The following is a 24,497-nucleotide window of genomic DNA, read 5'->3' as shown; positions in this document are numbered from 1 at the left end:
TCTGCTTTCAGAAAATATATCATTGTTTGGGGGGTCTGGAGCTGTTTTCTAGCCAAAAATTCAGATTGTATCATGTGTGCGCAAATGTAAGAAATTGCTCCGGCCAGGAAGTGGTTAAAGAAAACACTTAGCAGACACAACTGTATTATATTTGTGGGCAATGTTTTGTTTGGTATATCGATTAGTGAAATCTTCTGTGTGTTCTGTTTTCATCTGCAGGCAGCTCTGAAATTGGACAAGAATAACTACAATGCCTGGGTTTTCATTGGATTAGCTGCTGCCGAGCTGGAGCAGGAAGGCCAAGCACAAGCTGCCTACAGAAAAGCCGCAGAGCTCGAACCAGAACAGCTATTGGCCTGGCAGGTGTGTCATTGTCGTGCTTTATTACTACTGAAACTTGAAACTGCCATTTACAAATTCCATAGTCATTTCACATTTTGCGCACAAATAAGCTGTTAGATTGTTTATTGAAGAAGAACTCCAGGATTTTATTAAAATTACCCTGTGCTTCAAGGGTTAACTGCTTGTTTTAGTCTAGGGGCTCAAATAAAGCAGATTTACTTACTTGATCCTGAAGAAGTTAGCGCTCGCTTCTCTCCCCCTCCGCTCCAGCTGTGGAACGACTCTCCGCATCCTGAAGTCTAATGCAGGTCATGGACCTGCATTAGTGGTTATGATATCATCGGTGCTTAGACTGCTGGAGCCCAGGGGAGAAGAGGATGCAGGGACCAATCTAGCAACCAGGCGCTTTCCAAGGATCAGTGAAGTATATCTTCTTTATCTGAACCCCTAGACCAATATGTGCACTTAACCCTTGCAGTGCCGGGGTAACCCTACTGCAGGGGTTAGTTTTGCAATGTCTGGAGTTTCCCCTTTTAAACGTTGCTTTGGTTGCCAATAAAGTGGCACAGTAGCTTTGAGTGTAACACCGTGTTTGACAAATGTTGTTTTTTATTGTGTGCCCTCATCACAACTGTGACTTTAAGTGCCAATTATATGATTAAAATTAACTACATGTTCCACCTACAAAACACACACACACACACACACACACACACACACACACACACACACACACACACACACACACACACACACACACACACACACACACACACACACACACACACTATACCCCCGATGCTGGAACGTCCATTCAGAGGGAGATTTCCTCTGGCTGGCATTGTCATGAGGGAACATGTAGCCAGTTGGGAAGCCGGATCGATGCTGATTGGCTGGGAAGCCAGCTTCCCGGCCATCAACATCGAGCCTGCCAAACAGCATGCAGCTGGCCTCCCGGGCAATCAAGTAGCCAGGCAGCGGGTCATAACACCTCGTCTGGCTTTCTGATTGCATGGGAAGCCAGCACCATGCTAGCAGAGGTGCTATCAGTATTCGGTATCGGCGAGTACCGAAAGATAAATCTTGGTCCTCGATACCGAGAAACCGGTATTGGTGCATCCCTAAACACACCTATGCACCATGGCTTCTGCCACCAGTAGCTGGCACTATATTACGTATTAGAAATTATGCGTCCTGCCGTTTTGAACTTTAGGAAACACTGTTGTAACCATGAGCCAAGCTCCAGTCTTACATGCGTGGGCTTTACATAATACCGGCCAACCAACAGAATAAAGACCCTGAACCCAGAAGGGAGAAGGTGACAGAGCGGTTGATGGAGCGGAGAGTGGACAGCGCAGCGCTGGAATGGATTGTTTGCAAGTTAAATCGGCCATAATGTACCAATTGCGTATATTAGCACATCATGGCAAACAGCTGTGATTCCTTACTGTGTGCTTGGTTTTTTTTTTGGTGGGTGCGTGTTGAGGGCTCATTGAAAATGAAAGGGCACATGTAACACCACACGCTCTTGAAAGTGGCTCTAAACCTTATCGACAGGCTGTCAAATACCTGTATTTAATTATAATCGCTTTGATGTCTCTTCTGAAAAATGTAATGTGTGGATGACATCATACACTAAAATAAGCATATAAATTAGTCAATATCCTTGCATTTTATGAATGCTATTACTTATAATAATAATATATTTTTTTATTTAGGGGTTGGCGAATTTGTATGAAAAAGTCAGCCAAAAAGAATTAAAAGAAGACTTGCCAAATGTGTACCAAAAGCTGTTGGAACTTTACAAAACGTAAGTTAAATATAAGTGCACAAAGGTCACAGTGCTACATACTGTATGTACAGAATATTATATACTGTATGCCTGAAGTGACCTTTGAAGGTGAGTGTTTTTTTCTTTTGTTTAATCTTGGATGTCTCCTGCCACAAAACACTTTTACAGCTACTGAATCTACATGAACATGTTTTTATCCTCTTTCACATGGACATCGTCTGTTCCAGTCAGCAGGTGATCCCTGAACAGATCTCCTGCTGAATTGGAGCAGAACAGTACAGATGTCACTTTTGTGATATCCATGTCCGTTCAGTTTTTTACTCCCTCTTGTGATGAAAGAAAAAAACTGAGCTTAACTGGCCCGTGGTAGCTCTATAGGCAGGTGGATGTAAAAGGACATTCATCCATTTGCATCCTATGAGCTCCGATCCATCAGGTTTAGGTCCAAAAATCGGAGAAGGGCAAAAACCCTTTTCTGTCCATCTGCCTATAGACTAACATTGAGCGTCAATAAAATGATAGGTAATCTGATTGGTGCGGCTGTGGGAAGGGGGCCATAGGTGGAAGCTGCTTAATATTGTGATGTTATATAGGGATGTTAAAAGGGAAATCACAATGCAATGGGAGACATTTCTAAAGCTTGTTGCACAGCAAGGCAATGCTAACAGGAGCAGTAAGACAGATAGTGTTTCAGCTTGTTACAAGGTTACAGCTTTAGTCATAAATTCCTTTCTTGGCTGTTCTGAAAGCACAGTGCAACTGAATGGAACTCTTTAATTATGAGTCTATTTACAGTGAACATCTGTCTCATCTTCATGAATCTGTTGCAGACCTTGCAAATCTGTTGCAGTTGGTTGCCCAGGAATTTTGATGCACAGGTCACAAATACACTTTCTGCCAGGTGTCAGACTGGCAAATCTGGAAAGTCAGGAAATCACCAGCACTCAGTAGTAAAGATAAATATGTCCCTTTTTATTGGACAGAAAGCGTCACAGACATCCAAATAAACGTTTATTTGGATGTCTGTGAAGCTTTCTGTCCAATAAAAGAGACATATTTATCTTTACTACTGAGTGCTGGTGATTTCCTGACTTTCCTGTGTTTGCACGGCGCCATCCGTGGTAATTCATCACTGCGAGCACCACTTTTTTCTTATCTGTCCGGGACTGCTGTGAGGAGTGCGGAGGGTCTCTCCATCTACTTACAGACTGGCAACTCTGTCGCCAGTGATCCTTCCGCTGGTGCTTTTGTCGAAATTGCCAGTGGCAGGATCAGTAAAAGACTTCCTGTTTTTCCCTATGGAACCGCTACCTGTGTAGCTAAGGCAGTGAGATGTCGCTCCCATCACTAGTGATCAAGATTCAGCAGCACTCCGACTATTGACAGAGTGACATCGCATTGCATCTGGCTACAGAGAAGCCATTCCATAGGGACAGACAGGCAGCCTCTAGTGGTAGAATCGCCCGTCTGACATCAACCTTAACCTGTTGCAGACACTTTGCTAAGTGATAGGCAGCCTGATTTCCATCTATGTTGCTAATTTGTTTGATAAATGTCCCCCAATGTATTTTTACTAAGCAGGTTTTTTTTTCCGTTTTTTTTTATTCAAGCACTACTATGCTTTCTTCTCAGCCTAATTTTGAAGTGAACAAATTAAAACACAAACGCACCCATCACACTCATGACTGGATAAAAAACCCTAATCGTAGGGTGGGTGCTGAAATGACCTCGGATGCCTCCGCAATATAAGTCCAAAACATACAAAAAAGGTCACATGCAATCCAGCATGTAGAAAAGTCAATGTTTATTGACTTCAAAGGTGTCACATCATCAGAGCAACATTTCGGAACAGCAAAGTCACTTCCTCAGGCAAAACAGATAATGAAAAATTCAAACACACACACTTTTTCCTCTTTAAATTACATGTTTGACTTCTGCAATGGCTGTGGGGACTGTTCACGCAGCAGGTGGAGACAATACAATGTAAATTCATTGATATTGCTTTCAGTTGTTTTGTGTCATGGCTCTGTTGTGTTTAGTCTTTTGACTCGTACAATATTTGCACAAATAGACCTTTTATAGAATTGTTTTTTTACCTTCGTTTTATTTCAGTCAAAGGAGCACTCTAGTCTTAATTTAAGAGCCGATCATTAATGGGGAAGAGTTGTAGTTGTAGAGCGAGGGTTTCTACTGCTATCTGGAGCTCCAATATAGGGATTTCCCCTTACCTGCTGTGTTACAATGGATTCACTAGACAGGAAGTGAGGAACAATCTGCAAAAGAAACACAGACAGCAGTAGAAAGCTGACAGGTTCTAGCCTTCCCTCATTCTTCTGAAAGGAAACTACAAATGATTTCTGTCTCTGTAGTTGTTGCAGATTGTTCCTATTTTCCCTTTATTTCCCTCCATAAAGTGACACTAAACTCAGGATTTAAATCTTAAAAATGCATTCAAGGACCTTAACTATTAACAGAAATGTATCTTATTTGTGTATCACTCGGATGTAGATCCTCAAATCAGCTCTGAACTCATGCTGACAGTGTCCTTCCTTCTGCAGGGTGGCTACATTTCTTCCCCATGGTCCCTGTGTGTGTTGTATAGTAGCCGCCGTTCCTAGCTCGCTCCTGTGATGGACTACAATCTCACTACAAATTAGTAAACTAAATGTGATATTGTAGTCCATCACAGGGGTGAGCTTGGAGTGGATACCATAATCAGTGAATATTTATTTTTCCCTGGAGGGGTTATGCTTTACTGTCAAAGCTGAAAAGAGCCAGCAGCTTACTTGGCCTCATTTATGAACAAGCATCTTTGCAGAAAAGTGTTTACTGCCCCTTAGCAATCAGTCTCATTCTTCTCCTTGTTTTCCTTTCCGCAGAAAAACAGGAACTTTGCGGTTGCTATGGGGATTGACCCTTTTACTCAGGCCAGTTGTATTTTTAAAGTGAAAGTCCAGGCACAGAAACAACATTGTTTTATAAATAATGGGTCTGCCAGCGGGTTAACATGGTGGATAATGAACTTCTGTAGACCATCAGGGTATATGGTCCAGGCCCCTCCAGTGATAGATTTGCATAGTGTCTCAGCATAAGCATCTGGGATCACCCACACGTGAATAGGACCTGCCCAGAATGTATTCCCAACCCGTTGTAATTATCCCCCAACCCGTATGATTTAAAACATCAGATGAGTAAAGGATCATGGGCTTCAGACTTTAGAACTAGAACATAGGCAGTCGGAGGAATTTTATTTTTTACCCGGCAACCCCTGAAACAATTTGGTGAGTAAGATGGAATCACTTTAGAGATCCTAAGGGGCACCAGATACCACCTAAAGAGCAGTTTATAATTAGCCTCTATCGCCTGGACGTTAGCTGAGCTTCGTGAGGTCGTCATCCATATCTGGGACCACGTGTCAGGAGAGATATTACAGCCCAGTTTTCCCAGTTTTTTTTGCTAAAATTAGGTACCTCGGCTTATATTCGGGACGGCTTATACTCGAGTATATACGGTAGTAAAAAATAAAACCCCCAGTGGTGAATAAATACCACCAAAAGAAAGCTCTATCTGTCCTCAAAAAAGGGTATAAAATTCATTTCAGTCCAGCGTTGCATGACGGAATAAATGTCAGTCAAAGTACCGCAGCGCTGAATACTGAAAAATGGCCTGGATGGGAAGGGGGTTTAACACTGCGGATGTCAACTGGTTAAATGTGGTTTTTGCTGCTGAACGTGGTTTTCCCAATTTTCATTATTTTATACAACACTTTGTCATTGTTATCCACTGGTGGTGGTATGATTATGGGAGTGCTGACTGACTTTAGCTGGCCATACACTGCTTAATTCTTGCCTTCAACCTGGAGGTTGAATGAAAAAAATAGAGACGATTCCTCCATCAACGCTAGGAGCGCATTGGTCGTGGAATACCCGCTGTTTCTTTTGTATTCTGACAGCGGCCGCCGACCACTCTTCGGCTCCATCGATCAGCTGATGGAGGGATACCGGCTGAAAGAGTGCCGACGGTGGCATCCACTGTGCAAATTTCGGCCGGTTCCTCAAGAACTGGCCAAAATGTGCGCAGTGTATGGCCACCTTTTACTTATTGCTGTTTATTTCATGTGTATCTAAAACCAAAACTTGTATGTTTTGGATAATTTGGAAGGAATTCAAACCCCTGTCAGATTTTTAGTGCTTTCTGTGCTGCTGGGGAGCTTTAGGCCTGGTTCACACTGAGCGTTTTCTAGCACTTTTTCTGCCCTAAAAAAAAAAAAAACACCCCAAAAAAATCCCATTGATTTCTATGGCTCTGCTCACATCTGAGCATTTGGTCCTGTTCACATCTATCATTGGAAGAAGTGCATGAGCTTTTTTTGGCACAATGTAGCTCGTTTTGGCCCCATAGACACAATAGCAAATGCTTGAAAATGCGCGTTTGCTGTGCTTTTGCACTTTCAACGCGCGCCTGCCTATTAACATCAGTGAGCTAGAATCTGCTCACAAAAATGTGCGACTTGATTTATGCGTAAAAACCTGCATGGAAATGCTGTCGCCTAGGTGTGAACCCAGCCTTACTCTATTTGCCAGGAAGTTAAAGGAAATCATTCAAGGAGGACACTTGTTGCCGTGACAACTGTCTAAAAGGGGATTCCCTTGTACTTTGGAGAGATTTCCTCTTCCTGTTGTGTTCTAGGTACAGGATGTGAAAGGATACCTTAACAGGACACAGATAACAAAAAATAGAAATATGACCGGGAGTTTTCTCTTACTCACTTTATTCAAAAGTAAAAAAAAAGATTGGCTTTACAATGTAAAACGTTTTATTTAATAAACAACCTTTCCTTAAACTGAACTCTGGGATCAGCATATGTAGTCTAAACATAAGAGGTGTGTGTAATCTTGGTGTGCTTCATGTTTTGTCTTCCAGATCTGTGCAGTAATCCAGTGCGGAACTGGAGCTTCCTGTTATAAAGACCAGTCACTGCTGCTCTCAGCTTGTGCAGAGTGACTGGTCTTGTCTCCGCCCCCTTCTGTAATTTTCTGCAGGCAGCCTGTAGTTGGGGGACCTGCTGGGCTCCTCCCACAGCTCTGCTGTCTGCACGGTCTATGTGCAGCACAGTGATCATGTCACTGCTAATTTAACTGGGTTTGCAGAGGCATTTTGTGCACACAAAGTAGATTTTATTCCTTTGTGGAGAGTGAGAAATAAATATACAGTAAACTCTCTGTTATCTGGAATTCAACTAACCAGAACTCTCATCTAACTAGAAAATCCCCTGTGTACTCATTGTTCTGCTTATCTGCAGCCTGTGTTGTCCTAATTTGCTTTTGATGACTGCATTTCAATATTAATATGAAGTAAATACAGAGTTACTGGTATGGTATAGTATGGGGTATGGCATTAGTTAGACCTATCTATAATAATAAGTAACTCTCAAACAACCGGAAACTACATTTATCCGGAATCTACCAATCCCCGTGGATGCCAAAACATTTTTTCTTAAATTTGTGGCTAGAGTATTGAATAGTTAAAATCTCTGTCAGGTTTTTATGCTATCTGTGTCCCATTACAAATGATGCCCTTCATTTTCTGTCCTGTCCACAAAACAGGAAGTGAAATGAAATCTCTCCACAGTGGGAGAAATCCTCTCTTAGACAGTTGTCACAGGAACAAGTGTCTCCATTCGAAGATTTTCCCTTAATTACTGTTCTGGTGACAAATAAAAATTTGGGATTTTCCCTCTCTTCCTGTTCCCATGGCAATGGTCAGCAGGACAGGTAGGTATGGTGAATGTTCTTAGTGGGACACAAACAGCAATGTAATCCTGATGGGTTCTAACCTCTTACCACTGTACCCAAAACTAAAAAAAAGGGTTTGACTTTAGATACCCACATTATAGTCAGTTCCCTGCAATCCTTTTATCTGTCCCGTTTCCAGCTCCCCGATTACCATTACGCAACACAAATCACATGACCTAGGCCACATGATTTGCCACAAAATAAAATATCCACTCTTACAGTCCTCTCTCACATAATGTTCCATATATTCATTGAAGAAAGGATGTTCCATTCACGTGTCTGTGCATATGTGTTCTCTCCTAGCTCTGACAAACAGAAGTGGGGTGAAGTGTGTAAAAAGCTGGTTGATCTGTACAAGGAAGATAGAAAATACTTACAGGTGAGTGTGGATACTATCCACGTTATTCTCTACAATATCGCATTCTATGTACAGCAGTGTGGCAGGGACAACAGTGAAGAAAGTTCTAGTTAGGAGGATACATCATTCACAACATTCACACGGGTAACGGCCGGCCCGTACAGATCCGTCCTGCGTGCACGGCCGTATCGGGCCTCTACCGTGAAGGACAGGTGCTGCATGTGATTACACGCAGCAGCCTTTCCTTCTCTATGAGTGTACGCTGCCCTACGCTCACCCGCCCTGCGTCCGAGCAGGGACACCCGCACCCGTACAGACGTGCAGGTCGGGTAAGCGCAGGGCAGCGTACAGTCGCATACTCCCATAGAGAAGAACAGGCTGCTGCGTACAAATCCCACGCAGCACCTGTCCTTCCCGGGAGCTGCCAGATACGGCCGTGCATGCAGCACGGTCCGTACAGGCCGGCCGTTACCCGTGTGAATGAGGGCTAATAGATGCAGTTTTCTGCAGTGGTTGTTAGTGTAACTTAAAATGTAATTCCACTCTCCACAGTGACATTTGGATGACACCTATTTTATATTTGACTCACATTCTTAACTTGAAGAACTCCGGGCACAAATTTAATCAAACATTGCAGTGGGGCTACCCCAGCACTGCAAGGGTTAGCTGCTCATATTTGCCTAGGGTCAAAAAAAAAAAAGTTATACTCGCCCAATCCTCTGAGCCATCAGCGCTCCCTCTTGCCTGTTTCCTCCTTGAGGATCCTGCTGCAGTGGAGGGAGGTGAGACTCTCCAGAGACTGGTCTAAGAGCAAGCCGGCTCCGAGGATCACTTTTTTTGTTTTACCCTAGGCAAAAATGAGCAGTTAACCTTTGCAGTGCTGGGGTAGCCCCACTGTAAGGGTTAATAATATTTTTGCCAGTTCTTACATTTTTTTTTTTAATAGCTGTTTGCACAATAAATGCTCTATCCTGGAGGAAAGCTATTCTATGTACTGATATCTGTTCTGGAATGCAAGGGGGGCTGGGTATGTTAATGTTAATATGAACTGGATATGAACACTGTCTGTCCTAACTAAGGGTTAAAAGTCCCATCACATTGTATGTTAACAGGAGGAAGCTCCGCATGTCCCTAGTCTTCTTATGGGGACAGACAGTTTCCTGTCACAAAGAAATTGAGGGAAGTCCAGCTGCACAGACCCAACTAAAGCTGGCCATACATTGTTTGTTTTTTAGAACAGACTGCTCCATCAACACTACGAGCGTGTTGATAGAGGAATCCCCGTGGTTTCTGTTGTGACCTGAGCAGATCTGGCAGCCAATGAGCTGTCCGTTCAAAGATTTTCCTACTGGCTCCTTCAATCACCTGGCCGAAAGGGTGCCGACAGCGAATTTCGCCTACTTCCTGAAGGACCGGCTGAAATCTGCATAATCTATGGCCAGCTTAAGGCCTTGTTCACACCAAATGCAGAGCAGATCTGCAAGAGTTTCTGCACAAGCAGTGCAGTGGGTTTTGCCGCGTTTTTAATGCGTTCCGGGCCGTTTTTGGTTTAAAAAAAAAATATATATTTTTTTGTTAGTTTAGAATGGGCTTTTAGTGCGCTCCAGGGCGTTTGTATGCTTTTTCTGGTGCGTTCCAGAGCGTTCAAGAGCAGGTAAAATAGGGCTTGCTGCAGTTTTTTTTTACATGCTCTGGAACTGAACGCTGCTGTGTGAACTAGAGCTCAAAATACCATTGGAATACCATGGATGCAGTTTTGATCCGGCCTGTAACTGCTCTGCTCTGCACCTGGAATGTGCTTGGTGTAAACAAGGCCTAAAAGGTAAGAGATGGTTTTTAAAAAAAAATATTTCCAGTATGCTCTGTGAATGAGAACACATAACAAACATATAGTGGGTGTTTCTCAAATTTGACTGCAAAAGTGTGTTCCTAGAGGAGCCTTTCTCAACCAGGGTGCCTTCTGACTTTGTCAGGGATGCTTCCAAATTTTGGCTAAAGGGTGAGGGGTGGGGGGATGTAAAAGAAGGGAGGGGAGACTCCCATTTTTTTGGAGTTCTTTTTTACCAGGGGTCCCCACGCCTTAAAATACATGCCAGACCCATGTCTAGGATAAGGTTTCAGTATTGATTTTGGAAGTGGGGACCACTCGCCATCATTTTTTACATTTAGACTGGGGTCATTTGAAATTTTGCATACTTTTAAAAGGTTGAGAAATACTGCTCTAGAAAACACTTTTTATTTATTTTGATGGAGTAGGTAAGGGTCCAACCTTCTGACAAGTTTTTATTGCTGTCTAAGTCCACACAGGGAAGATTCCCCTCTTTATTTGTACTGGTGAGGGAAAATCCAAAATTTTAGAGTTGTCCTCACAACAAGAAGGAAGGTGAAATATTTCAATAGGGACACCTGTTCAGGGGATAAGTGTCTAAGAGGGGAATTCCTCTCACTGGGAGATTGCTTCTAACTTCCTGTTGCATCTCTTAGACAGGAAGTGAAGGAAAATTTCCCCAGTGGTACACAGGGAAAACAAAAACCTGGAAAAGGTTCTAACCTTTGCATAGTCTTCCCAAAATCAGATAAAAAACAGGTTTGGCTATACATACACTTTTAAGGAAAATCTGTCCCACAGTTTACAAACATAGACCTGTGACTAGAGGTTCACTGAAATGAAATTTTAAACCGAAAATAAAAAAAAGTCAGGCCGAAAGCGAAAATAGTTGTTGTTTTCAAAGCTTTTTTTACAATATTTAATTTTTATTTATTTTTTATAAACTGTTCTTTTTTGTATATTTTATTTTTATTTCTTAATTGTTTTATTTCTTTTTATTAACTATTTTTATTTTTTTTACTTTACTTTTGGGGGCTTTGGGCAAATATTAGGGGTCTAAATAGACACCTGATATTTCCCTTTTAAAATGGAAAAAGAGATTGAGGACACAGAGACTCAATCTCTTGTTCTGCATCTCCTGTTATCAATAAACAGGAATCCTCTATACTGAGTGTTCCTGTTCATTCATACGTTGTGGATATAGTATGTTTCCCATATCCACATTATGAATCAACAGGAAGTGATGTAGATCACTTCCTATTCATTCGTAACTGGTACATAGTAACTCATACTATGTTCAGTTATTTGCAAACAGTCAACGATCACTGGTTGCTGACTGTTTGTACCGCTCTGCATCCTGACTCGCTGTCACAGGAGGGTGAGGCGAGCTCGGTCTATTTGCAGCTGACTCCTCCCCCTCACCACTGGCCTGGGCTCCTATGACAGCACACCGTTGTCTCCGCCCCCTCACCGCTCTCTATCCTGATCGGTCAGAGGAGGCTGAGGGGGGCGGTGTGGGAGGGGAGCCCGTCCTCCTGTGACATTGCGGCTCACCGCGCCCACCTCCCCTCTGCACCTTTTCCCCTCTCTTCTGACAGTTTCTCTTCTCCCTGCTGGACGCTGCGCTGTGTTAGAGGGGACACAGAGCAGTGCCTAGCGGGAGGAGAGAAACCAGGCATGCACCGCAATTTCAGCCGAAAGATGGCACTTTCGGCATTTTGCCAAAAGTGCAATTTTCAGCCGATATGTTTTGGCAGCCGACATTTCGGTGCATCCCTAACTGAGACCACCATTGAATGTTGGCTTTTTCTGTCTTAACTACACTCTCCAGTAACTCTTCTCTGCCAGTCTAGCATGGCAAAAAACTTGGCACCTCCAGGTACAACAGAGGCATCCACTCTAGGGAAGAACTCACACAAAAGCGCTACTTCCTGCCATTAGTCTAAGTACTGTCAACTCTGGGAGCTGGGCACAGATAAAAAGCTATGTTTACTGCATATTGATTATAGTGTGTATGTATATGTATTTCTTTAATGCAGGCTGCACAAACATGGCAACAGTTAATAAACACAAAGCAAGAAGAAGGAATCGACAAGAGCGAGCTTTACAAGTTATGGAGACAGATGACTCAACTGCTGGCAGAGAACATAGAGCTCCAAGACAATGAGAGCCAGCAGCAGGTAAACAATGATACTGAAATATTTCATTATTGTGCATGTGAGGGCTCCCAGCGTGGCCACATAATGCATAGTGTGCTCATATGTGCAAATGCTCAGGAATAACTTGAACCCTTACAACTTTTTTTTATTTTTAGCCCTAGACACAAACGAGCAGTTAACCCGTGCAGTGCAGGGATAGCCCCACCTCAAGAGTTAATAATATTTTTGCCCAAAGTTCAGCTTTAATTTCCTATTTATAAAGTTGCAAGAATGGGAAATAACAGGTACAAAAAGTAAATACCGTCATGTCCAGCAACGAGGCACATAAGCCAAAACAGTAAACATAGCACTATATACCAGACCAATGGCCGCAAGAATAGTTGGTATACAAGACAATAAAATGTCAAACTGCTTTCCTAAACCCATCCCGCAAACATTTCACATAAAAGAAAGAGAACTAGGACCACAGATCCATCCCAGTCATCAGTGTGAAAAAAGGTATGTGAAAAAAACCTGCTTGCCTTACTTTTTGTTAAAACATAGCAAAAAAAAAATGCCAGTACAGTAAACGATAACAAAAAAACCCAAAATGATCCCTTTGGAAAGTAGACGCCCCAAGGTGATCTCATGTTTTGCCACAATTGTTTGGAAATAAAGAAACATGCTGATATTGAGGGGGGTTAGTCATGGAGCTTGGTAATGATGTGCTAGATACATTAAAAGTACAGGTTAAACACAGAGGGAGGAAGAGGTGAAGGGCTAAATGTACAGGTCACATACAGTGGGAGGAGGGTGATGAAGGGGTTAATGTATAGATTTTTAGGATAAGGGAGGTGAAGGGCTCAATATACAGGCCAGAGCAGAGACAGAATGAAGCTGACATATACTGTAGAGAGGTGGGGGGTGAAAGTATTTTGTGATGCTGCAGCAGCTTGTTTACAACGAGAACTAATGAATGAATTACTCATCCACTCAATTGTTACTTTCCTCTTCTTTCCTCTTTTGTAAGATGAAGGCAAGGGCTTGGCAATGTAAACCTTGTCATGTGATCGCTGTGGTAACCAATCACATTGATCACAAGGCACGGAGCAGGTCCAATCGGCTTTGTGCTTATAGCCTTTTGCGCTTCATCGTTTAATGACACAGGGGGAGGAATGGCTTGTGTGCGCGCTGCAGGTGTGGAAGGATGTAAGGGTACGTCTTCCCGGGACAGTAGGACAGCGGACATGCCGTTTACATGCAGTGGCTGGTCTGCAGGTGGCTAGACAAGTCGCTTGTGTAGCCAAAAAATGTTTTCTTTAGTTTTTGATGGAGTTGGGAGGGGTTACAACTTCTGTAAGATTTTTTTTTTATCTGTCTGTGTCCTTGCTGGGGAGATTGACCCTCTGTATTTTGTCCTGGTCACCGTTGTCACAGAGACAAAAAATGATGAAAACCCAAAATGTTCTCACGAGAACAGGTGTGCCCATTGGCTAGTCTTTGGTGACAGCTGTCATAGAGGGGAATTTCCCTTCCTATGTGGGGGATTTCCTCTCACTTCCTGTTGCAGTTACAGGGTAGGAAGTCAGGGAATATCAATGGGACACAGGCAGCAAAATTAAATCAATTAGGGTTTTAACGCTTCCCTACTCTATCCAAAACAGAAGATAAGTTTGGCTGTACGTACACTTTAAAAGTAAACTATAACCAAACTTTTTTTTGGCAATAGTTTCTTTTGAGTCACAGGAGGACATTCACTAATGCCCTCCTGTGACCCAAACTAAGCATATAGAGGGCTACTGCCCACTATATGCTAACAGCACAGAGTCATGCTGCAGCCGGTAAAGATGCTGGCAATATTGTCAGGATCTACCTGCTACCTGACTGATTGGTGGGGGGGGGGGGGAATCCCTATGGGGAGGGGTGACTGACAGTACCACTCTCTGTAGGCAGAAGTCGTGAGCTGATTGATCAGTGGTTTGTGATCGGTCAGTTCTTTATCTATAGAACCTGTGTGTGACAGATGCTGTGTCACATGCTGGCCCAAGCGATTGGGAAGCGTATATTTTACTCTCCCAATAGTTCTCCTTTAAAAGTATAGTAAATGATCGGTTGGTTTAGATTTTGCATGGGTGGGAAGCAATTGCAATGTCAAGTTATTTCTGATTTGTTAAGTCGCTCTATGCACTTAGGGCTTGAGTACGCAGGCATTTGTTAGGGTCAGCATTGTTTAAACCCACACAAGTAATTGGGAATGCAAAAGCAGCTTCAAACAGGTTGGAGGGACCTCTAAAGGATCTCAAAATTGTACTAAAAGCATCATAATCTCAAATGTAAGCCGCATGCCACCTTAATTTTCCTGCCTACACAAGCACTTAACTTTTTATGACCAGATGTCATTGAAGCCTAGATGCCAGACCAAATGTAGCAGCATTACTAGGCATCAGTTAACTTCTCAATAACCTTTTTATTTGGCACACTGTTTTAATAAATATTCTTTTTTTTTTTTTATTGTGAACTGATAAATGGACACAAATGTTTTAGAAATGAATTCTTCATTATTTTGTACACTGTAATGTATTGTTTTAAATCAATTCTCTAACTTGTGTTTAATGTTTCACAGACCATGAGTACAGTAGTGGCTGATGGGTATTCTCTATCTATAACTTAGAACACTGCAGAATTGCAAATTACCCCAGTTAGTTCATTCATTAGTATGACATTGCTTTTACTGGGGTGAAGGTGTGCCATTACCCACCAACTGGGTGGGTGCCACCACTGCCACTGCCATGAAGCCATCTCATTCAGTCCACCAATGTCAATTGGTGGACTGAATGGGATGGCTTTATGGCAGTGTCAAAGGTGTCAGAGTGGTAAGCAATTGTTACATTCCATCTTTAAACAGTAACAAGAATGGGGGGTTAGAACTTCTGTTAGGATTTCATTGCTAACATTCAACATCCTGTCATGCTCCAAATCAATGTAGTAGGGTGCCTGGCCAATGGTGGCACGGTATAAATCGAAAGTAGTGTAACTATACATCATTAGAATTTCGTACAAATGAAATCGATTTCCGAACATTCGACTTTCTAATAGTTCATGGGGTCAAAGCAATTATCATTTTTTTTGCCAAAATAATTCGAAGGAGAATGTTGGAAATTTTTTCTTGATCAAGCAAAATTTAAACAGTGAATGTGTTTTTTTTGTTTTGTTTGGGAAACTCCATTATTTCCAAAATCGAATGTTAAATCAAAACGAAAATCAAACAAACTTTTGAACAACATTCGTTAAGTGTCTGATGGCATTATCGAAGGCTGCGATAATATTTTTCATATGAACGTTTGTTGAAAAATCTACCAGTGTACACCCTACTTAAAGCAGAAATGGCCAACACTCCTTAAGCATTATGGGGGAATTTAGCAAACTGAAGCAGAGAGAGTCTGGAACAGTTGTCCACGGCATTCAATCAGCTTCTCTCTTAAGGTGCCCATACACTTTACAACCCTTGCAAGACTTTTGTCTTGCGAGGATTGTAAAGTACTTAAAAAAACGTACGATCTGCCCATCTTGGACAGGCAGATCGTACTTGCGATCATCGCAAACCCGCCCCCTGAGGGGCGGGCTTACGATGACTGCAATGAGGGCCGGGCTTACAATGACTGCAAACGGGCTGTGTGCGCGTGCGCACACCGGCCCGTTCGGCAGTTGTCGAACCAGCAGGACCCCTAACTCGCCGAGAATCGTACGATTCCCGGCGGGTTTTCTAGCCTGCTGGTTCGACGGAAGACGTGCGACCGTACAGTAGAAACGGTCGCACGCCTTCCATACACTGCACGATTCTCGTACGATCGCGGGATTTCCCGCGATTCTCGTACGAGAATCGTGCAGTGTATGGGCACCTTAAGTTTGTTCAGTTAAGACCTGAAACAAAAAATAGATATAAGTTTTGATAAATGATCCTCTGTTTTATTAGCATATATTTGCAATCTTTTTTTATGTAGCACAATATTTTGCGCATATATTTACCAAACCAACATTTTTACGATTTAAAATACACTATTTTACTGCTCATCAATTTAGTGTTAACAGTCATTGATGGCACTAGAATTAATGTTTTCACTCCGACATTCATGGTGACATGTAACATTTGTTGTACAGTCGTCGTTTTTGCACCTAGGTGCACCCGACGTGTATTTTGCATTTGTGTGGGGGTGGGAGATTTTAAAAACTTTTTTTTTTGCGTTTTATTTTTTTTTGTGGGACTTATATTTTTGAAGTTATTTTTTTTATACTTAACAGTTTTGGGGTTTTGACAGGAAAGTGCGGCTTTCGCATTGTATTTTCTGTAAATATATGTTACTAACGCCTTTGCTTTTAATAAAGACAGGCAAGGGCGTAACTAGAAATCACAGGGCCCCATAGCAAAATTTTGGATGGGGCACCGTGATTTCTAGTTATACCCCTTGCAGAGCCCACTCGAGATCCCACCTGAGGGTGGACCTGCAGAGCCCACCATAGACTCTCTATGGTGGGCTCTGCAGGTTTACCCTCAGATGGGCTGGTCGCACTCCTTACCTGTCTGCCTCCTCTTTGTCCACGGTCGCTGATGGGCCCCGCCTCCTCCGTCGCCAGGCCCACCTCCTTCGTCACCGGGCACCGCCTCCTTCCATGCTGCCGACCACGGGCCCCGCCTCCTCCTCCTCTGCCGGTAAACCAAGTCCGGCCTGCTCCACCGCCGCGCCTGGCTCTCATTGAACGCGCTGCTGCACAGATTACGGTGAAAGCCACCAGCAGAGCATCCCATAGCGACCCAGGCGGCCCGCACGGCATCTGGCTGGGCGTCACTGTGCCCCGGGCCCCATAGCGGCCACCTGGGTCGCTATGGTGATTGTTACGCCACTGCAGACAGGGTTTTTTACAAAAGGGTGAGGATTTTGAAGGCAGGAGAAGTGAACAATCTAGGAGAACATAGCTAGACGAGAAAGTGAGTTGAATAGGAGAGTTTTTCCAGCATGTTATCCTCTATTTTTTCCTTATCCTACCTTCTCCAACCTCTTCACCCTTTAGTGAATAACCCTGATAGTCTTTAAGGAGTGTTGGCTATTTCTGCTTAAGGGCGGTTGGTGGATCAGCGTGGTTACTGTGCTGATCTCAAAAGGGAGGTTTTGGAAGCTTTAAAATTGCATCCAGCTCTGAAACGCAATTAAAAACGCCGAAAACCGCGCTGATCAGTGCGGATCCATTGAAACCTGTATGGAAACTGCATGTCGGCGGATCCATGCAGCCGAATCCGCGCGGCTGAACTGCCCCAGTGTGAACGGGGTCTTATGTGTTTATTGCTCTCTGTGGTCTCATTAGGGAGAGTCACTGTTTGTTACTGCTAAGCTGTCTGGCTGTAGGGTGATAATACAATCACTAACCTGTAGTAAGAATTCAGAAAAAAAGAGGCTCCGCTCCCTTAAATGTAATGTTCCCATGCATGAGACATTGGGGCATGGCGGTGGCTGCACTGTTCTGACAAGGGCTTCTGCACACATTGACCGCATACCGTCCCCTGCTAACCTGCCATTAGTGGAAAGTAAGTTCAAGTACGCAGTAATAAATACATTTTATCATGTAATTTGGCAATATAGTCTGTATATGGCATCCAGGGCTTCCACATCATGCCTACAATTATTTGTAGAAATTTTTATTTAGATAATTCCCATGGGTACTGTGTTTTTATGGCTTGCTGTTAGAGTCCATAATGCACACTTTAAAATAAATTATAGTTAAGTGTACTTTATTTTTTGATTGATTTTAAGATAATATGCAACTTGCTTTTATTCTAGCTCTTAAATGCATTTGGAAATGCCATTTCCTACTTGGAAGAGGTACCAGGAGATGAACACCGTGTACTTTATCAGGACTTTGTTCTCTGCTTGTCTAAGGTACATTGTATATTACTTTGTATTTGTCTATGTTGTCACTTAATATATGCGATTTAATAACCTGATTCATTTCATCATGTTGTTTCATTGAATTGAGAGGATCCATGTAAGCAGACATGGGCATCTTATGGGGATAACTCCTAATTGTGGTTCTTCTGTAGGCAAATCAAAGCCACATTTTTTTAAAGGAGTAGAGAGGAATTAGAAGACTTCTGAGGTTTTTAATGTTGTCTGTGTCTCCATTAGGGAGATTCAACCTCTCCATTTGTCCTTGTGAAGCTGGCCATACGCCTATAGATTATCTGCAGATTTTCTATGGCCAGATGGAAAAAGTGCAACAGATTCCTCCATCTACGCTAAACTGTTTGGATGGAGGAATCTCCCACTGGGCCAAGCTTCAGTATCTTGCTAGTCGGCCTCGTTGGCTCTCAAACTACCTTAACAATCTGATTGGATGCAGGCATTATTCAGGTATTTTGAGAGCCTGCGGCGCCAACTAGAAGGATACTAAAGCTTGGCCCAGTGGGAGATTCCTCCATCCACACAGTTTACCGTAGATGGAGGAATCTGTTGCACTTTTTCCATCTGACCATAGAAAATCTGATAATCAGATAATTGTAAGGTGTATGGCCAGCTTTATCGATGTGAAAGTTAAAGACATTTCCAAATTTTGGGTTGTCAGAACAGCAATACATGGGAAATGTTCCAATGGGGACACTAGTTCCAGTGACCCTACTGACCACCAGGAATTTCCCTCACTTTGGAGGGATTTCTTCTTACTTCCTGTTGTGGCTATTGGACAGGAAGGGAATTCTCCCCAATAGGACACAGATGACAGAAAAGCTGATGGTGGTTATAAGCCTCCTTTACTCTTTCCAAAATGAAATAAAATGTTTTAGCTTCAGTTCTACTTTAAGAAGAACTGGGCTATGCTGTCCACAGACTGGAGTGTCTTCACTATACATTGTAATTATACTAGGTGAACAATATGTACAAATTTGACTGGTCCTGCCCTGAATTAACCAGGTTGGGACAAATCTAAATGTATTGCCCTTTCTGAACTTCCATATCGTGTAGCACCTTTACTACATACATGGGCAGAGACACTTGTTTGACTGGATTATTCATTCCACATAAGCTGGGGGGTTATAATCTGGGGGGAAAATCATGTGTTTTTCATACATGTGCTGAAGATAACTAACAAACTGTGGATAAACCAACCATACTTGGCTTATGCGGTGTATAAGCACCTGTATAGTCTCCTCTTGCAATGTGAAAAATTATAGAGCTGTTTTTTTCCCCCCGTTTTTTTTTACAAGCTGCCACATGAAGAAGCCAAGTTAAAAGAGATATGTACCAACATGGCAGCAGTTTACCCTACCCTCACCTATCCTCTGGAAGTCCTTAGCTTGCACTTCATTAAGTCCGGTAAGCAATCCTTTCATTGTCGGTGGGTTCCCAGTTTTGTCACTGCTGTGAAGCTAATAGGCACGCCTCCTTCCTCAGAACCAAATTGGTTTTTTAAGGCTTGTTACGATGCAAATCATTGTCAGTGGCACCCTAAATGCACTAAGGCAATGGACGTGCGTTTGCGAAACTTTTTAATGCAGTTCCATGCGCTGTGGTGCTCCACATAACAAAAGCAAGTGTTTCGGTTTTTTTTGTCTGCTCTGGTGAAAGATGAATTCAAATGAATGATGTGTTAATACGCGATATAATGATTGTGCAACTCACCAGAACAAAAAGATTTAAAGGGGTTCTAAAAAAAAGGTATGCATGCAATAACTGGATCGGTCTGCCTTTTCATTAATCCCATGATTTGCCCGGTCTTGAAATAAACTCTGCACCCCCAGCATGCTTTTAAACATACTGAACATCAAGTGTACCTCACAAAAGCTCAACCTGTGAGCATAGTAAATAGGATTAGTACTAGACCATTTATTATATTGCCTCATAGCTATCTTTGCCTTATGACTTCTACTTTACCACACCGAACACTGTCTTCATGTTTCTGGTCCCCCAGTGACAAAACGCCCCGTAGGACACAGTGCATAACAGTGAACCAGGAACAGACTTGCAAGTGACAGCCAGTGACATATCTCACTCTCTGCCCACTCCACTCCAGCACATACTGCACACCATCATACCTTTTGCACGCCTCTCATGCACATACTGCTACCTGCAATACTCTCTGCACTCCTCTCCTGCACATAATGCCCACCATCATAACCTCTGCAATCCTTTCCTGCACATACTGACTGCCCACCGCCATAACTGCCACATTATGCCCCTACACATCTCACCCACTAAATCAGTTCTTCAACATTTTTCCTAATATCCCCAACCTTGCCCATTCTAAAATGCTTGCACTTTTGCTAGTTTTATGTAAAAAATACATTTTATTTACTTTTAATGACTGCAAAATTAAAGAGGTTTTCACATCTGCCTCTTGACCAGCTTTAAAAATTAGTAACAATTACTTATAATGCAATTTTTTTACCCATTTTGTGTGCATTCATAAATTATATTTAAAGATTACAGTTAATAGTCCAAAAGTTGATAAGAAATTGTAATCAATGTACATGTTGCTTTGACACAGGGGACGTTAGTGAAGAAGCTGTCCAGTGTTACAACAGGCTTGTGCAGTTGGACAATTCCAATGGATCTGGCCTCATTGGAATGGGAATCACAGCCCTGAATGATAAAAAGTATGATCTGGCAGTAGAGAAATTGTCTACAGGTAAAAGACATGTTGACATCTTTTCTTGTATATAGAGACTAGTATCAACCATACTTAGTAGGATCCGTGATGTAATAATCAATGCATTCTGATTAAATTGGCAAATTCACTTTTCACAAATGATACTCTCTGGCTGAGAGTGCATGCTCATGCCACAATACTCATTCTGTTTCTCTAGTGTGTTGGGTAAGGCTGCAGTGGACTCGGTAAGTACAAGTTGTGTGAACCCCAGTTTTGTTGAAAGTGGCCTTTCCAGGACCATTGTGCTTTATCACAATTTGACCATTCTTCTCATTATTTGAATCCAACGCCTCATCTCAACTTGTTCCAGGAAGAAAATGATAGCTTCTCATCAAGTATCCTGTATCCCCTGATTCAGTTTAAATGCACTCAGTGTAGACATGCAGAGTACATTTTCTGTGTTGCTGAAACCCATCCTGCTTATATTCTTTTGAAACATGTTTTTGTTGGTTTGTAGGAGTACATAAAGTGAGTTCATGCCCCCATGCATGGTTCTTTCTGGCTCGGGCTCAGCAGAAATTACACAGACATGAAGAGGCTGTTCTATCCTGTGAACAAAGTAAACCTTGAATTTTGAGCATACTGTAGTGACATTGTGTCTTTTAGCATTTACTTACAATAGAATTGTTTTTTTTTTTCTACGTTTAGTCATTAAGGCTTTGTCACATGATAACCTATCACCCAGAGACTCTGAGCATAAGAATATGGCACTGCAGCTGAAAGCTGAAGCAATGCTGGAGTACTGTGATCCGGAAGAGATCCTGAAAACTATTGAACAGGTGGGTAAAGTACTGTGAGTATGAACCAACTGCAGTGGTGGCAAGTTGTGATTTTAGGGGGAAAAGTCAGCATTTGCATATAACTAAAACTGTTTAAACCTCTGGATTACCTGTTCATTTTGAAATGCATATGCTCAGTTTTAAATGCCCTAATAACATATTTATTTTAAGCTGAAAGGGGATATAAGATGTATCACGTACTAGTGATCCATCTCTTGTTATATTCATTTTTGGTGTGTGAGAGACAATATTAAGTTAATTGTGATATTTCTGCTGCTAAATTCTGGGGGAAAAAAAATAAAGAAGGCATACTGCCTGTCCACCAATCTATAGAGAAAATGTAAATACTCCCAGGTATTTAAGGTGCAGCAATAGTTTGGGAGTGATCGCTTGAAAGCTCTGACAGATGTAATTATACCGTGTTTTCCCGAAAATAAGACAGTCTTATATTTTTTTTGCCTCAAAAAAACACAATAGGTCTTATTTTTGGGGTAGGTCTTTTTTTTAAAATGTGCAACAATCCACACTTATTCATGTACAACAGTCTACATGTATTCATGTACAAAAATATGGTGATCAGGGGTCCCGTACCTTTCCAAGAGCAATTTGCAAACCAATCACTGGCCAGAATGAGTGAAGCGCACTTTCACTATCGATTCCTCACAGGCAGAGTGCATTTGGTATCACTCCGCCTGTGACAGGAGTCGGCGCTATAGAGTCAGCGCTCCCTCTGGTGCTGCCTCGCTTCCTCTAGCGCTGGCTTCGTTGGCACCGCTGATTCTCTCCCCCCTCTCTTCAAGTTCCCCCTTATGCCACCACCGGCCCTGGGAATGGCTACAACTAGGTCTTATTTGACAGCCAGCACTTCTCCTGCCAATTCGGTAAATAATACTGCTTCCAATGACCAACTATGAGCAGCAAGAGGGTACACAGGGGAATATGGACCATAAAGCGGCACACTGATTATCATGAAATGCGATTATATCTGTTTTTGTTTTTTTATATATTTTCCCTATATATAGTATAAAATAAAAGCCCAGTGATTATTAAATGCTGACAAAAGAAAGCTCTTTCTGTCTCCAAAGAATCTACTTTCACGTTGTCAGTTCAGAGATGACACATACATGTAAATATAAAATTAATTTGGGTACAGTGTTGCATGACTGAGTAATTGTCGGAGTAATTCACAGCACTGGAAGCAGAAAAATGGCCTGGTAATGAAGGGTATTACACGCTGGTACTCGAGAATAAATCTGCAGGTAAACGGAAAGCCCCTATACAAATCCCATTTTTTCTTCTTTTTTCCCCCCCTAGATTTCTAATAAGGACGGTGACCCGGCTCTCACTGCCCTGAAAGGCAAGGTGTATTTAAAGCAGGGATTTTTGGAACGAGCATCTAAGGTAATGTCTCTGTCTACTTAATGCAATGCATAAACCTGACTCCTTGTCAAAACTAGGTTGACTGTATTTTTATGTAAATGAGTTAGATTACACATTTTTCTTTCTTAAAGGCAATATGTAGTCTTTTTAGAAATGTTGTTGTTAATATTGCAAAATAAATCAGCTTATTTTTCATTGACTAATCTGCAAAATATCACATTCAAGAAATCTCTTCTAAGAGAAGGTAACTTGCTATTGCTGATGTTCTTCTGAAAATTCTGGTTGCCAGCTCACTCTGGCTTAAAAAAGAACTATGGGGTATTGACTGACAGTCACCACTCTCTGCAGGGAGATGATCGGGAAGTGAGCGAGCGACGTTATGTGTTTGCTCAGTTCCCGATCAATAGAGCTGACGTGAAAATCATTCGCCTCATAGTTCTCCTTTAAGTACTTTGAGCCACTGGCCTAGAACATGTGTGCAGATCAGGAAGGTCAGAGGGAAGTCCTATCTAAACACTTGTTCCAGGTTAGTGACCCGAAGCAGAGGTTTTAGAAGCAGAGGTTGTCATGATTACACAGACCTCAGTTCCCAGTCTGTGCGGATATTTTCCTGCTCTGGGACAACAATCTAAGCACCAGCAGATTTCGGCCCCATTCACACTGAGCGATTCGCAAATCGCGCGGTTTGTCGTGCGATTTGCATTTTGCGCGATATCGCGCAAATGGTTGCATTGAGCAAACTAGAATCGCGGCAAAATCCGCTCCAAAAAGGGTCCTGCTGTTGCGACCCACGACAGCGACGGACAGAGCCCCATTGCCATGCATTGGAGAGCGATATCGCGCGGTAAATATCCGCGATAAATCGCTCAGTGTGAATGGGGCCTAAGAGTGATTACAACTGGAGCAGGGTACTGAGCAGTTAAACTAAACCTTTACACACAGTAGTCACCACCATGTGTTTTACCAGAAACATGTGCCATTCACAGCATTTGCTGTTGCATGTCCTTAACACTCACTGCCATTCCCAGACAGGATTGTAACAGTTTTTAACCACAATATCCCTTTAACCCTTTCGCTGCCAAGGACGTACGGCATACGGAGCTACAAAAGTGCTTCCAGCTGGCCAGCTCAGTATGCCGTACGGACCTGGCATTTACAGTTCTACTATAAGCTGATGGTCGCTTTAGCGACCATCAGCTTATAGTTTGAACTGTTCAGATTTGAAAAATGTTCCGGAGGGCTTGGCAGCGAAAGGGTTAATGAGGCAAAGGTCCTAATTAAAGCATCCCGAGATTCAGCCTAACAATTTTTTAAAATGGTATCCTTGTAATATAGGCATGTTTGCTTTCTAACATTGCATCTTTCTATACATTAGTGTGTCACTTTTTTTAAAG

The 24,497-nt window shown here is 42.5% G+C and overlaps 1 protein-coding gene across 1 annotated transcript in view; it reads left to right on the top strand.

Moving 5' to 3' along the window:
* Positions 1 to 24,497, top strand: part of TTC37 (tetratricopeptide repeat domain 37) — a 95,142-nt gene that overhangs the window by 5,993 nt on the left and 64,652 nt on the right. The window contains exons 3-12 of the mRNA XM_018560535.1: positions 220 to 363; positions 2,061 to 2,152; positions 8,233 to 8,308; positions 12,155 to 12,295; positions 18,085 to 18,183; positions 19,503 to 19,611; positions 20,783 to 20,923; positions 21,402 to 21,503; positions 21,593 to 21,723; positions 23,038 to 23,124. Of these exons, the coding sequence (XP_018416037.1) occupies positions 220 to 363; positions 2,061 to 2,152; positions 8,233 to 8,308; positions 12,155 to 12,295; positions 18,085 to 18,183; positions 19,503 to 19,611; positions 20,783 to 20,923; positions 21,402 to 21,503; positions 21,593 to 21,723; positions 23,038 to 23,124 (1,122 nt within the window). The remainder of the gene's footprint in view (positions 1 to 219; positions 364 to 2,060; positions 2,153 to 8,232; positions 8,309 to 12,154; positions 12,296 to 18,084; positions 18,184 to 19,502; positions 19,612 to 20,782; positions 20,924 to 21,401; positions 21,504 to 21,592; positions 21,724 to 23,037; positions 23,125 to 24,497) is intronic.

This window comes from Nanorana parkeri, unplaced genomic scaffold, assembly GCF_000935625.1.
Source record: "Nanorana parkeri isolate BGI_ZX_2015 unplaced genomic scaffold, ASM93562v1 scaffold462, whole genome shotgun sequence".
NCBI classification, from domain to species: domain Eukaryota; kingdom Metazoa; phylum Chordata; class Amphibia; order Anura; family Dicroglossidae; genus Nanorana; species Nanorana parkeri.
Note: the sequence above shows the minus strand (reverse complement) of the source record. Positions and strands in the feature narration are given on the sequence as shown.